This window comes from Salvelinus fontinalis, chromosome 33 (genome assembly GCF_029448725.1).
Source record: "Salvelinus fontinalis isolate EN_2023a chromosome 33, ASM2944872v1, whole genome shotgun sequence".
Classification (NCBI taxonomy): Eukaryota; Metazoa; Chordata; class Actinopteri; order Salmoniformes; family Salmonidae; genus Salvelinus; species Salvelinus fontinalis.
This window is the reverse complement of record NC_074697.1, coordinates 11,305,642-11,321,806: the sequence shown is the minus strand read 5'-3', so window position 1 is coordinate 11,321,806 and position 16,165 is coordinate 11,305,642. Positions and strand designations below refer to the sequence as shown.

Here is a 16,165-nt window from a genome sequence, read left to right as displayed (position 1 = left end):
GTTTTAACCAGAATAAAAAGAGGAGTGGGAGGTGCACAACTGAGCAAGAGGACAAGTACATTAGAGTGTCTAGTTCGAGAAACAGACGCCTCACAAGTCCTCAACTGGCAGCTTCATTAAATAGTACCCGCAAAAAACACCAGCTTCATTAAATAGTACCCGCAAAACACCAGCTTCATTAAATAGTACCCGCAAAACACCAGCTTCATTAAATAGTACCCGCAAAACACCAGCTTCATTAAATAGTACCCGCAAAACACCAGCTTCATTAAATAGTACCCGCAAAACACCAGCTTCATTAAATAGTACCCGCAAAACACCAGCTTCATTAAATAGTACCCGCAAAACACCAGCTTCATTAAATAGTACCCGCAAAACACCAGCTTCATTAAATAGTACCCGCAAAACACCAGCTTCATTAAATAGTACCCGCAAAACACCAGCTTCATTAAATAGTACCCGCAAAACACCAGCTTCATTAAATAGTACCCGCAAAACACCAGCTTCATTAAATAGTACCCGCAAAACACCAGTCTTTTAAATAGTACCCGCAAAACACAATTTCTATTTGCCATATCTTTCAAACTGTGCTCTTTCACAAAAACGTATTGGTTATAAGGGGTTTGGGAAGGGTAATAATAGTGTTATATAGTGCCTAGTGTGCTGTCTATGCTTATGAAGGGTTATGAAGCTCTTCCGTCTGTCTCTCTCTCCAGGTGTATATCATCCTGGCCAAGCCGGAGCGTAACGTGCGCAGTGCCTTCACTACGAGCACGGTGGTACGCATGCATGTGGGCGATGGGAAGTCCTCCTCGGCTGCCAGCCGCTCCTCCAGCCTGGCCAACCTCTGGAGGCGACGCGGCTCCGCCGGAGAGACACTCAGGTGTGTGTGTGTGTGTGTGTGTGTGTGTGTGTGTGTGTGTGTGTGTGTGTGTGTGTGTGTGTGTGTGTGTGTGTGTGTGTGTGTCGCAGGGAATACATAGAGATGCTGTAGAGGCTGTTTGGGGTCACACAGGAGGTAGAGTTTACCTGAGGAATGTTTCAGAGATCGGTGCTGGGCCACTGCTCGCTAAGTGAATCTCATTTGAGGGCAGTTTCAATAACAGCCTTTTTAGTGCAGGGCCATTTCAATGAAGGCCATCTGAGTCAAAGCTTTCCCAGCCACTATGAGTCTGTCTCTCTCTGTCTGACCTGAGTCCGACCTGCACACCTGATTATGCAGACGCCACTTTCCAGGAGAAAGAGAGAGTGGGGAGAGAGAGAGCGAAGGGAAAGAGAGAGAGAGAGAGAGAGAGAGAGAGAGAGAGAGAGAGGGGGAGCGAGAGAGAGAGGGGGAGCGAGAGAGGGGGAGAGAGGGGGGGAGAGAGAGAGAAGGGGAGAGAGAGAGAAGGGGAGAGAGAGGGGGGAGAGAGAAAGAGGAGGAAGATAAAAAACAATTGGAAGAGGATGAGCTAAAGGCCAAGTTCTCCATCTCTAATGGAACAACCATGTGACCAAGTTCTCCATCTCTAATGGAACAACCACGTGACCAAGTTCTCCATCTCTAATGGAACAACCACGTGACCAAGTTCTCCATCTCTAATGGAACAACCATGTGACCAAGTTCTCCATCTCTAATGGAACAACCATGTGACCAAGTTCTCCATCTCTAATGGAACAACCATGTGACCAAGTTCTCCATCTCTAATGGAACAACCACGTGACCAAGTTCTCCATCTCTAATGGAACAACCATGTGACCAAGTTCTCCATCTCTAATGGAACAACCACGTGACCAAGTTCTCCATCTCTAATGGAACAACCATGTGACCAAGTTTTCCATCTCTAATGGAACAACCATGTGACCAAGTTCTCCATCTCTAATGGAACAACCACGTGACCAAGTTCTCCATCTCTAATGGAACAACCACGTGACCAAGCTCTCCATCTCTAATGGAACAACCATGTGACCAAGTTCTCCATCTGTAATGGAACAACCATGTGACCAAGCTCTCCATCTGTAATGGAACAACCATGTGACCAAGCTCTCCATCTGTAATGGAACAACCACGTGACCAAGCTCTCCATCTGTAATGGAACAACCACGTGACCAAGTTCTCCATCTCTAATTGAACAACCACGTGACCAAGTTCTCCATCTCTAATGGAACAACCACGTGACCAAGTTCTCCATCTCTAATGAAACAACCATGTGACCAAGTTTTCCATCTATAATGGAACAACCATGTGACCAAGTTCTCCATCTGTAATGGAACAACCACGTGACCAAGTTCTCCATCTGTAATGGAACAACCATGTGACCAAGTTCTCCATCTGTAATGGAACAACCATGTGACCAAGTTCTCCATCTGTAATGGAACAACCATGTGACCAAGCTCTCCATCTGTAATGGAACAACCATGTGACCAAGCTCTCCATCTGTAATGGAACAACCATGTGACCAGCCATATGAAATGACAACGTGCTGCTCCACAGAGTCAAAAGGAAAAGAGAAAAAGACATTCTCTTTAGTCAGCTGGTTATGGTCTCGTTTGCCAAGACTACAACCAGACCAGTATAAGATGTGGTCCCATGTGGCTCAGTTGGTAGAGCATGGCATTTGCAACGCAAAGATTGTGGGTTTGATTCTCACGAGGGACCAGTACGAGAAAATGTATGGAAAATGTATGGAAAATGTATGGAAAATGTATGCACGCACTACGATAAGTGGCTCTGGAAAAGAACGCCATGTAAAATGTGTCAGAAACATTCCTCTTTCCGGCTCTTTCTTCCCGTTGTCTGTGTGCTGAGGTTATATGAGTCCTCCCATAGCAGCATGATTTAATCAGACGCTCCATCATAGATTAATCACACTAATTAACCTGACAATTGGGAGAGGGGAGATGGAGGGGAGGAATAGAGAAAATGGTTTCTACACTGATATGCACCAGCTGAAACACACTTATTTAATTTCTTGTTTTCACTTCCGGTTTCCTGTCTCTACAGCTCCAATGGAAAGTCAGTATCTTGGGCCCAGACGGAGCGGGGTTCCCGTGGAAACCACCTGTGGCAGCGCCTGTCGTTCCACATCAAGAGGAAGGAGAATAACCAGACAGCTGTCATCAAGCCCTTCTCCAAGACCCCAGAGGGGCGCTACAGTGGGGGCGCTGACCTGCTCCCCCATATGCCCTTTCCCTCCCTACCCCACTCCCACTCTGATGCAGACAAGACTCTGTATGAACTCACAGAGGCAGAAGAGAGATACCCCGAGGAGAGATACCCAATCACCTACCGGCCTCAGACCCCTTCACCAATCAGCACTGTCAGCCAGCGTATGCATGGGGCGGGACTAAGGGATGAGCCACTTGTCATGGGCGTACCAAGCTACCTGACCGGGGGTTCTGTCGGCGGGGGCGATGTGTGTGACAGTTCTCTGATGGATCAGATCAGCTGCGTGGTTAACCGTTTCACTGCCAACATCAGCGAGCTCAACAGCATGATGCTCTCCCCGTCTCCCACACACTCACACACACACTCTCACACACACGCCCACACACACACCCTGACGCCCTCCCACCATGCAGACCCCTTCCTCCTCCCCCGGGAGATCCCCCTCCCCCCCACCATGACCACATACGCTGACGTGCAGCCCATCCCCCCTGTAGAGTCCAACGTAGATGGATGCGCCTGCCTCGCTCACCCCCTGCCACACTCCCCTCACCGTCTCTCTCACCCTCACCCCCTGCCACACTCCCCTCACCGTCTCTCTCACCCTCACCCCCTGCCTCACCCTCAGGCCTCCCCATCTCCAGTGCGACACATCACTGTAGGGGCGGGGTCCCCTTTAAGGAGGCCAGAGCTGGAAGAGGAGCTAATGAATCTGACCCCGCCCTCGCCCTTCCGTGATTCGCTGGGGTCGGGCAGTGGCTCCCCGGTCTCAGAGTCCACCCTGTGTCTGCCCCCGCCCTCGTCCCCTCCACCCAAATACGAAATGCTGACCCTGAGAAACTACAGCCAGAGCTCTTCCTCACTGTGAGAGAAGGATGAGAGGAGATGAGGAGAAGAGGAGGAGAGTGAAAGGACAGAGACGGAGAGGGGGCCAGAGAAAGAACAGTATCTTGGGGGAGAAAATGGAGATGGCTGCCTTGTGATAGCGGGAGAACGAGAGAAGATTGGCCAGTCCCTCAGAGAGGTGACAGCCCTGTTAGATGGAGCGACAGGAGCAGGACACATAATCGGGTGATGTCATTGGACGGTGACCTGCAGTGTTTGTGTTTACATGTGTTCAGTTAGCAGCGAGGTGAAGTATAATGAAGTCTAATTTAGCATCCAAAGCGAGAACAAGGACTACAGAAAAATACTTTAGCGTTCTGGTGTTTAAAAGTATGGCCGTAAGTCTCTTCTTAGAGGTGTGTTTGGTCTTTCTTTTGGTAGTGGCCTTAAACTAAAACGGCTGTGAAATAATTAGAGATGTTTATTGTGGTAGGGGGCACCTGACACGTGTGGACCTACTGAGTGTGTAAGATCCTCTAACCTCACAGGACTGACCAGCTGCTGCCATGGACACATGGCATAACTATAAGGGCTGGGCAGAGCAGCTATGGCCACTGGCGCCCCAACACACACACACACACACACACATGGACGCAGACACACACACGCATGCACGCAGACACACACACAAACACACACACGTGTATTTTGGCTGTTTTGACGAAAAGTGTAAATACAAAAAGATCTTGGATGGCATCAAAATATCAGATGCTTCTGTTTATACATACCATGTATAGTATGAAATAATGTTTCCCCCCCTCTCTCTCTCTTTCTCTCTCTGTGTTTCTTTGATCTTTGAGGTCTTTTGGACAATTATTTACTTCAGAAGTTTGAATGTATAATATTTTCTACATGATTCCTGAAGCTTTGGGACCAAACTTTTCACACCTCTGTGTTTGTGATTCTGAGGAGGCATTCTACTAAACTAACCAGTATTGAACAGTTATACAGTAGTCCGTAACGTGCTAGAAAACTATCCTGATTCAAGTAGTAAAATCAATCAAACTAAAGTGAACTAGACATGCAGGCAATGCTCCCTCAAAACAAATGTAGGCGCTGAGCAAATTTCTGGTCTGCTGAGCGCAAACTTGAACATTGTTAAAATTCTGTGAAACTTCCAGTGCGTGTTTACCGTTTAAATGACAGTTTTCACAGTGGCCAAGTAGGATACAATATGTTGTTGAGTTGTTTGATGTAAGAAACCACTTTACAAAATAAAATGCATTATTATTCCCATACTATTATTACAGGGAATCAGACAAATTATGCCCTCTGCCTATTGGCTACTTAGATTATTCAAGCCTGTCTCAAACTACAACACTGCCCCTTTAAGACAAAAAAGTCTCTTTACCTGACTCCTCTTTTTTCAAGGATGTCTAGAAATGTACATGTTTTGTGCTCAATCACTCCCCTGCTGCTGACTACAAATTATCTAGAACTGGCCTAATAACTCACTAACTAGCAAAGGATATGAACAAAATGTGCACATGTGACAACATGTATCCCCTCGCTTTGATCTCAACAAGCTCATCTACTCACCACCACTCATGCTGTACATGCTGTAAACACAGTCCAGTTCAAAGTAAATGGAACAGAACCATATATGGCAATGGTCTATTTGCATACCGAACTACTGCAGCTCTGATTGGTTATGCCACACTGGTCTGTATACAGTCGTGGCCAAAAGTTTTGAGAATTACACAAATATTAATTTTCACAAAGTCTGCTGCCTCAGTTTGTATGATGGCAATTTGCATATACTCCAGAATGTTATGAAGGGTGATCGGATGAACTGCAATTAATTGCAAAGTCCCTCTTTGCCATGCAAATTAACTGAATCCCCAAAACACATTTCCATTGAATTTCAGCCCTGCCACAAAAGGACCAGCTGACATCATGTCAGTGATTCTCTCGTTAACACAGGTGTGAGTGTTGACGAGGACAAGGCTGGAGATCACTCTGTCATGCTGATTGAGTTCGAATAACAGACTGGAAGCTTCAAAAGGAGAGTGGTGCTTGGAATCATTGTTCTTCCTCTGTCAAACATGGTTACCTGCAAGGAAACACGTGCCGTCATCATTGATTTGCACAAAAAGGGCTTCACAGGTAAGGATATTGCTGCCAGTAAGATTGCACCTAAATCAACCATTTATCGGATCATCAAGAACTTGAAGGAGAGCGGTTCAATTGTTGTGAAGAAGGCTTCAGGGCGCCCAAGAAAGTCCAGCAAGCGCAAGGACTGTCTCCTAAAGTTGATTCAGCTGCGGGATCGGGGCACCACCAGTACAGAGCTTGCTCAGGAATGGCAGCATGCAGGTGTGAGTGCATCTGCACGCACAGTGAGACGAAGACTTTTGGAGGATGGCCTGGTGTCAAGAAGGGCAGCAAAGAAGCCCCTTCTCTCCAGGAAAAACATCAGGGACAGACTGATATTCTGCAAAAGGTACAGGGATTGGACTGCTGAGGACTCATTTTCTCTGATGAATCCCCTTTCCGATTGTTTGGGGCATCTGGAAAAAAGCTTGTCCGGAGAAGACAAGGTGAGCGCTACCATCAGTCCTGTGTCATGCCAACAGTAAAGCATCTTGAGACCATTCATGTGTGGGGTTGCTTCTCAGCCAAGGGAGTGGGCTCACTCACAATTTTGCCTAAAAACACAGCCATGAATAAAGAATGATACCAACACATCCTCCAAGAGCAACTTCTCCCAACCAACCAGGAACAGTATGGTGACGAACAATGCCTTTTCCAGCATGATGGAGCAACTTGCCATAAGGCAAAAGTGATAACTAAGTGGCTCGGGGAACAAAACATCGATATTTTGGGTCCATGGCCAGGAAACTCCCCAGACCTTAATCACATTGAGAACTTGTGGTCAATCCTGCAAGAATGGGCTGCCATCAGTCAGGATGTGGCCCAGAAGTTAATTGACAGCATGCCAGGGCGGATTGCAGAGGTCTTGAAAAAGAAGGGTCAACCAGAAGGGTCAACAACAAATATTGACTCTTTGCATCAACTTCATGTAATTGTCAATGGAAGCCTTTGACACATATGAAATGCCTGTAATTATACTTCAGTATTCCTTAGTAACATCTGACAAAAATATCTAAAGACACTGAGGCAGCAAACTTTGTGGAACGTCTGCAGAGTACAAGCTGCGTAGTGCATGTCAATGCACTAGAATCCTACACCGATGTGTTCTGCCTACAACAAAATCTCTTTCATATTTAGTTTAGGTTCGATATGCTGCATTGCAAGTGGCTAATATTGCCTTGATTCAATCACAATTGCCACAGTAAAGAAAAACGTTGACAGTGTGTAACGATTGTCCTCCTCCTCTTCGTCCGAAGAGGAGGAGTAGGGATTGGACCAAAGCGCAGCATGAAAGTTTGACATAACGAATTTATTAAAGAAAAGACGAAACACGAAAAACACTGGAAAGGATTACCAAAATAACAAAACGACGTAGACAGACCTGAACATGGAACTTACATAAATACACGAAGAACTCACGAACAGGAACAAACTACATACACGAACGACAAAACGAAACAGTCCCGTGTGGTGCACATACACAGACACGGAAGACAACCACCCACAAACAAACAGTGTGAACAGCCTACCTATATATGATTCTCAATCAGAGGAAACGTCAAACACCTGTCTCTGATTGAGAACCATATAAGGCTAATTTCCAATGATCTAAACATAGAAACACAAAACATAGAATGCCCACCCCAACTCACGCCCTGACCAACTAAACACATACAAAAATAACAGAAAACAGGTCAGGAACGTGACAGAACCCCCCCCCCCCCCCTCAAGGTGCGAACTCCGGACGCACCACCAAAAGTCTAGGGGAGGTTCTGGGTGGGCATCTGTCCACGATGGCGGCTCAAGGTCTGGGTGTGGTCCCCATCCCACCATAATAAATCCCCGCTTTTTTAGCCTCCTCCCAATGACCACCCTCCAAACTAACCCCACTGGATTAAGGGGCAGCACTGGACTGAGGGGCAGCACTGGACTGAGGGGCAGCACCGGACTGAGGGGCAGCACCGGAATGAGGGGCAGCACCGGAATGAGGGGCAACACCGGAATGAGGGGCAACACCGGAATGAGGGGCAACACCGGAATGAGGGGCAACACCAGAATGAGGGGCAACACCCGATTGACTGGCGGATCCTGGCTGGCAGGTTCTGGCGGATCCTGGCTGGCTGGCTCTGGCGGATCCTGGCTGGCTGGCTCTGGCGGATCCTGGCTGGCTGGCTCTGGCGGATCCTGGCTGGCTGGCTCTGGCGGATCCTGGCTGGATGACGGCTCATGGCTGGATGACGGCTCATGGCTGGGTGACGGCTCTGGCTGGTCATGGCTGGATGACGGCTCTGGCTGGTCATGGCTGGATGACGGCTCTGGCTGGTCATGGCTGGATGACGGCTCTGGCTGGTCATGGCTGGATGACGGCTCTGGCTGGTCATGGCTGGATGACGGCTCTGGCTGGTCATGGCTGGATGACGGCTCTGGCTGGTCATGGCTGGCTGACGGCTCTGGCTGGTCATGGCTGGATGACGGCTCTGGCTGGTCATGGCTGGCGGAAGGCTCTGGCTGATCCTGTCTGGCGGAAGGCTCTGGCTGATCCTGTCTGGCGGAAGGCTCTGGCTGATCCTGTCTGGCGGAAGGATCTGGCTGCTCCTGTCTGGCGGAAGGCTCTGGCTGCTCCTGTCTGGTGGAAGGCTCTAGCGGCTACTTACGGTAAGCAGGAGGAGTTGGTTCACGTCTCCCGACTGACCCAACTAAACTACCCGAGAGCGCCCCCCAAGAAATTTTTGGGTTTGACTTACGGGCTTCCAGCCTTGTTTCCGTGCTGCTTCCTCATATCGCCGCCTCTCTGCTTTCGCTGCCTCCAGCTCAGCTTTGGGGCGACGATATTCTCCTGGTTGAGCCCAGGGTCCCTTTCCGTCCCATATTTCCTCCCAAGTCTACGAGTCCTGGTTCTTTGGCCACTGCTGCTGGTTCGTCTCACGCTGCTTGATCCATGGTTGGTGGGTGGTTCTGTAACGATTGTCCTCCTCCTCTTCGTCCGAAGAGGAGTAGGGATTGGACCAAACCGCAGCATGAAAGTTTGACATAACGAATTTATTAAAGAAAAGACGAAACACGAAAAACACTGGAAAGGATTACCAAAATAACAAAACGACGTAGACAGACCTGAACATGGAACTTACATAAATACACGAAGAACTCACGAACAGGAACAAACTACATACACGAACGACAAAACGAAACAGTCCCGTGTGGTGCACATACACAGACACGGAAGACAACCACCCACAAACAAACAGTGTGAACAGCCTACCTATATATGATTCTCAATCAGAGGAAACGTCAAACACCTGTCTCTGATTGAGAACCATATAAGGCTAATTTCCAATGATCTAAACATAGAAACACAAAACATAGAATGCCCACCCCAACTCACGCCCTGACCAACTAAACACATACAAAAATAACAGAAAACAGGTCAGGAACGTGACACAGTGTTAACAGGGAAAACTCTGGACCAGTGGTCACCAACCCTTTCTGAGTCAAGATCACTTTCTGAGTCAAAATGCAACCTGAGATCTACCGCTCTGATTTTATTTTATCATGACTTAAAAAACGTACGCCTATGCAACATTAACCAATTAAAAATAGTTCTGTAGCAATGAGGTTTGTCCAGTAAGCTATAGGCCCAATACATTATCACCACAGACTGGCTTTGCTTGAATTTACCTGCCAATGCATTGTTGTTCGGGAATTTAAAAAAAATTATATTTCAAAATTGGAGCTAGACTGTATGATCACATCGGTAATAGATCCGTTGTTGTATTACTTGTGAAGCACAGCTGAGTGAGCATTAATTTAAATAATTAGGCTTTTTATCTTATCTGGGCTGATGGTGCCTCCATCTGATGGTCTGTCTCAGCGGAGGGAGAGAGCAGCAGACTGAGGGTCAGTCTCAGCAGAGGGAGAGAGCAGCAGACTGAGGGTCAGTCTCAGCAGAGGGAGAGAGCAGCAGACTGAGGGTCAGTCTCAGCGGAGGGAGAGAGCAGCAGACTGAGGGTCAGTCTCAGCAGAGGGAGAGAGCAGCAGACTGAGGGTCAGTCTCAGCAGAGGGAGAGAGCAGCAGACTGAGGGTCAGTCTCAGCGGAGGGAGAGAGCAGCAGACTGAGGGTCCGTCTCAGCGGAGGGAGAGAGCAGCAGACTGAGGGTCAGTCTCAGCGGAGGGAGAGAGCAGCAGACTGAGGGTCCGTCTCTCAACATCCTTCCTCTCTCTCTTTCCTCCACTGACACTGACCAAAAAGGGACATCGTCTTCCAGCTGACGGCAACTCGAGTCGCACCACATTATTTCTGCCTCAGGCACAAATTCACCTTGTTACTCCTACGAACAGAGAAAGTGAAATATTCCTTGATCTAAAAAAAGACCAAAACTGCTAATATTAATAATAACAACACAAGCCTGTAGACACACTGTCCTCCTCATTCATTACTGCTGCAGTGCTTGTTGTAGTCATTCATTACTACTGCAGTGCTTGTTGTAGTCATTCATTACTGCTGCAGTGCTTGTTGTAGTCATTCATTACTGCTGCAGTGCTTGTTGTAGTCATTCATTACGGCTGCAGTGCTTGTTGTAGTCATTCATTACTGCTGCACTGCTTGTTGAAGTCATTCATTACTGCTGCAGTGCTAGTTGTAGTCATTCATTACTGCTGCAGTGCTTGTTGTGGTCATTCATTACTGCTGCAGTGCTTGTTGAAGTCATTCATTACTGCTGCAGTGCTTGTTGTAGTCATTCATTACTGCTGCAGTGCTTGTTGTAGTCATTCATTACTGCTGCAGTGCTTGTTGTAGTCATTCATTACTGCTGCAGTGCTTGTTGTAGTCATTCATTACTGCTGCAGTGCTTGTTGTAGTCATTCATTACTGTTGCAGTGCTTGTTGTGGTCATTCATTACTGCTGCAGTGCTTGTTGTAGTCATTCATTACTGCTGCAGTGCTTGTTGTAGTCATTCATTACTGCTGCAGTGCTTGTTGTAGTCATTCATTACTGCTGCAGTGCTTGTTGTAGCGCTGAGTGGAAATAGGAAGAAAACTCATTTTATGTCTTATAAAAATGTTGAATACAAAGTGTTGACAGTGCTGAGTAAGAACTTAAACATAAACTCACTCATAAAAACAGCAGCTCTTTGCTGTATTCGTTGACAGTCTCTCTGTAGTCATGGTTTTAAACGTTTTGAAATCTCACAGTATCAACTTTGCTGTAGCTTTCTTTATGCCTGCTACGTTACTGCAGACACAGTAATCTGAGCCATCCGATTGGCCAGCAGTAGACCTATAGTGCATTTGATTTGCTCTCTGGGCCTGCCGGGAAGAAAAGGTTTGTACCTTCAGACACTTGAAATGGTTCAAATGGCAACAGTTCGCCTACCCGGCACTCGGGGCAGCTGAATCGGGTGCTCCTATCGCCTCAGAAATATAGGAACACAAGGCTTTATCGTTGGGTTTTTCACAGAACTGTTTGGCCATCGACTAGTAATGCCTTGGAGATCGACTAGGAATGCCTTGGAGATGGACCAGTCAATCTTGATCGACCGGTTGGTGACCACTGCTCTAGAAAGTTGAGTAACGTTCAACCTTGTGCTTCTCTCTGTGGGCTGATATTTCTTCTGAGTGGCAGTCTCAGGGGAGCTGCACGGCAGTCTCAGGGGAGCTGCACGGCAGTCTCAGGGGAGCTGCACGGCAGTCTCAGGGGAGCTGCACGGCAGTCTCAGGGGAGCTGCACGGCAGTCTCAGGGGAGCTGCACGGCAGTCCCAGGGGAGCTGCACGGCAGTCCCAGGGGAGCTGCACGGCAGTCTCAGGGGAGCTGCACGGCAGTCTCAGGGGAGCTGCACGGCAGTTCCAGGGGAGCTGCACGGCAGTCTCAGGGGAGCTGCACGGCAGTCTCAAGGGAGCTGCACGGCAGTCTCAGGGCTACTGCGCACCAACACACTCGAGCAGTTTAGAGGGAACATTGCACCCAGCCCCCTGACTGATGTCTGAAGTCATGTTTGCTTCATGCTGTCAGAACGGCTTGTAGATGTTTTAGCACATTGGTTTAGCGCTGTGTATCCCCTCTGGCTCTAGAGCTAGGAGGGCCAGAATGACAATATTTGTGAGATCCAGAGGAATTTTGCAGAAACGGATCCACTTCTGGCATAACAATGTGTGTGACTTTGTAGCAGGTTGGTAGTTATTGCCCTGGAGTCAGAAATGAGTGATTTCCCCTTGTATATGCCAGCTGCAAATGTAGGTTTAAAATCAGATTAGATGACTTTGTGTCTGTGCCAGCTAGTGACCACTCCGCAGAGCTGCCTCCAGAACAAGAGTCATAAAGAAAAACACTAACCTGCCAGCCACAAAGTCATAAAAGCTGATTTAGAAACCTCAACCTAACCTTAACCTTAACCACACTATTAACCCTAACGTGTAACCTTTAAATTATGACCAAAAAGCTCTTTTTTTTTTGGTTTCCCATTTTGACTGGCTCATCTAGCGCAAATCTCTCCGTTCTACCTCCAGGGCAAGATTCATGACAATAAACGTCTGCCTGTGACTTGGTACCATTGTTCACTTAGACACGGTCCAGTAGAGAGACATACTGGTTCTGTACATAACAAGGGCATGCAATGACAGATCCTAAAATTATTTTCTATTTACATATCAAAAAGGTTAAAAAAAAAGATTTACAAAAAGAAATGTTTTTAAAATTATGATTATGTTGTGACATATACAGTACCAATATGACAAAAAAAATGGTGTTACATTGAACGTGAGAGTGTAGGTTACTATTCAAATGTCTAGTAATTTTATTACAAAAAAATCACTATACATCAAAAATACAAAAATTCCTAAAAAAATATTATTATCGTGCCAAAGGGTGTGAGGGCTTGGGAGGGAGGGTAACATGTTGGGTAATACGTGGTTTCGTAAAAGTAAACTGTTTTTATTGTTTTGGATATTTTCTATATAAATATATTCCAGATTTTCAAACCTTAAGCAATACTACCCATACACGTACATGACACACATCTGTACTGGGTACAAGTCCCGTAGTCTGGAGTACCTCAGTCTCCTATCACGGCTATACATACCCCTCTCCCTTCTACCTACAACTCTCTAAGAAACCATTCATCACAGAACAGTGCCATTGACTAATGACCTTTAAACAATGTTGAGATAGCGATAGCTTTGTTGTGGCTATGGAGTGTTATTTACCCGTGTTTATGTTGAGATAGCACAGTATTGATGCAGCTTGTTCTGTGTGTGTGTGTGTGTGTGTGTGTGTGTGTGTGTGTGTGTGTGTGTGTGTGTGTGTGTGTGTGTGTGTGTGTGTGTGTGTGTGTGTGTGTGTGTGTGTGTGTGTGTGGGTGTGTGTGTGTGTGTAGCAGCTTGACTCAGCACTTCGACTACATGTTGCCCCACTGGGCTGTTCTGAGTTACTCTACCCTGATGCCTTGGCAGAAACACACGATTCACAGTAACTCCTCATATTTTATTCTATTATTTATAAGGCTGATTTCTATAAACAACACTAAGATCAACCCTAGAAATGCTAAAATGATCTGTGGAAAACTGACCTGAGCTCATATTTGTGAATGTAAAATAGTACACACATCAGCTAAGGCTGGTGATTTCCACAGTGAGACAGACAGAACACAGCTCATTCCACAGGGCTGGAGATTTCCACAGTGAGACAGACAGAACACAACTCATTCCACAGGGCTGGAGATTTCCACAGTGAGACAGACAGAACACAGCTCATTCCACAGGGCTGGAAGTTTCCACAGTGAGACAGACAGAACACAGCTCATTCCACAGGGCTGGAACACACATTCTCCTCCTATAGGGCTGTGTCCTAACTTGTGATACTGACGTCTTATTTGCTCAAATCATCCAATGATTGGGAGATTTGCATGGGGCGGCAGGTAGCCTAGTGTTTAGAGCGTTGGCCTTGTAACCGAAAGGTTGCAAGATCGAATCCCTGAGCTGACAAGGTAAATATCTGTTGTTCTGCCCCTGAACGAGGCAGTTAATGTGTTCTTAACTGACTTGCCTAGTTAAATAAAGGTAAAAAATTAAATAAATAAATATGAAGACTCTGTGAAGTTAGTATTTCAGTCTGCTCTATATAAACACTGTTCAGATGAACTTAACCCAAACCATGTTTACTGTGTAAAACATAGAGGAACTGGAGATTCAGTCAAATATGAGTTACAGAGAGCTGTTCTAGATATCTGAGATATTGTCAACCCTATTTTTGTATGTATGTTGAAGCTGCTGAATTGAATGTGGGATGTTTTTATATTTCAGTACAGTGTCCATGTCCTGACATGTACAAGACATGGCTATGTGCTCAAGTTCACTCCATGGGTTGAAACGTGTGAACTAAATTGTATTTGAGCATTATTTTTTTCTCTGTAAGATAGCCTATTCAGAGAACAATCTCATCAGAGTCAACATCATTGTCCAATTTATGCTACATTTGTGACAAAATAGTGTAAGGTTTATGACATGGTACACTGTACTCTTTATTCTTTAAATTAATACAAATCGAAAGATTTGAGAAATAATTGTAATTCCTAAATGATTATATATCTTCTTACTCCCATAATCACGACTAAGACAGTGATTCTAATGAGATTCTATTCATGGAGATTCTATGTTCACTAGAGATGTCAATAAGATGATGAATGTTGCCTAGAATTACCGTGATGTTTACATTCGTACTGCTCACTTGAGATAGTCCAGTTTATGTTGTTGAATCACATTGTGATGATTATTTATCAAGCTTATCAGCATATATTTGTGCTAGCTTTGTGATTTCATGAGAAACGGTGATGAACTATGTAGAATTCCAATAGACAAAGAAAGGCAAGGCAGCTCAATAATTAATGTGTGTACATGGAATGCATGCAATGGTCTCTGCATTTCTACCCTATCAAGATGTCACCCGTAGTCATTCACTGACAAACAGCTAAGATGAGAGGACAGATGTACACTGACACTGTCTACACTCCACAGAGCATTCTCATGGTTCATTCATACCAACCAGAGCCATGTATTTCCAGAAGTTTCTGCATTATGACACTGTTACATGACACTGCAACATTCTATGGTAGCTCCACATTAACATCACATGGGGTATATTTGAATATTGCTATGTAACTGTATGTCTAGAATTAGATCAATATTCAACATTCTAAAATTGGCACAACTCTCTAAATACATGGCTCTGATACCAACCTCCTTCACTCAGTGCCAACTTTATAGAATCTCTACAGACCATGTTAACTGCTGACACAAAATCTGATAACCAACCGTGTCTGCTGCTCTCCGAACTCAGTGGGCTTTGGGTTTGGTTTGGGGTTGAGCCGCTTTCTCTGGCGTGTAGAAGTGTAGAATGTAACAGGATGCTATCCATGTGATATTGGAGATGGTTTCTGTTGATATTTGATGATATATTTAGTCGTTTCATTCAGCTTTGTAAAACGTGAGAATATATGTTAACGGCTGTTTAGAAACAGGTTTACTTTTGAAGGAGTAGGAGAGTGAAGTGTAGCCTACAGAGCAGTGTTTCCCAAACGGTGAGCCGGGGCCCTCTGGTGGGTCGCAGACCGTTTCTCTTGGTCCCAGCTGGGCTTAGGTGGGTCACAAAGGTTTGGGATCCACTGGCCTGTGGTACGTAAGGTAGGAAATGTGGCAAGTTTTTGCTTCCGTTTCCTAGCCATTGCAGAATCATTGTGTAAATGTACTGCAGAGTAACTTCTGAATCATTATTAAAAACCTCTCATTGTAATGTCCTACTGAAAGACTCAACTGTTATTTAATAAGAACATGTATTTGGATTGGCTGAGATAGTCGTAGCTGTGGCCAATGATCAGCTGATATTTCAACGACACATCCAAGACTGAACTGCAAACCCTCACAATCAGTCACCATGACATCTCCAACATTAGACTGTATTGGCCCACTATGAATCAGACTTAACCTTTTACTGTGGTGGGCTAAATCAGGGTAACACCGAGTGATTCTTGTTAGTTAAAAATAAATAAACTT

The 16,165-nt window shown here is 45.9% G+C and overlaps 1 protein-coding gene across 1 annotated transcript in view; it reads left to right on the top strand.

Moving 5' to 3' along the window:
- Nucleotides 1–15,912, top strand: part of LOC129831708 (metabotropic glutamate receptor 5-like) — a 34,631-nt gene extending 18,719 nt beyond the window's left edge. Inside the window, exons 10-11 of the mRNA XM_055895090.1 lie at nt 717–883; nt 2,984–15,912. Coding sequence (XP_055751065.1) covers nt 717–883; nt 2,984–4,013 — 1,197 coding nt within the window. The 3' untranslated portion in view covers nt 4,014–15,912. The remainder of the gene's footprint in view (nt 1–716; nt 884–2,983) is intronic.
- The last annotated feature ends 253 nt before the right edge of the window (nt 15,913–16,165 follow it).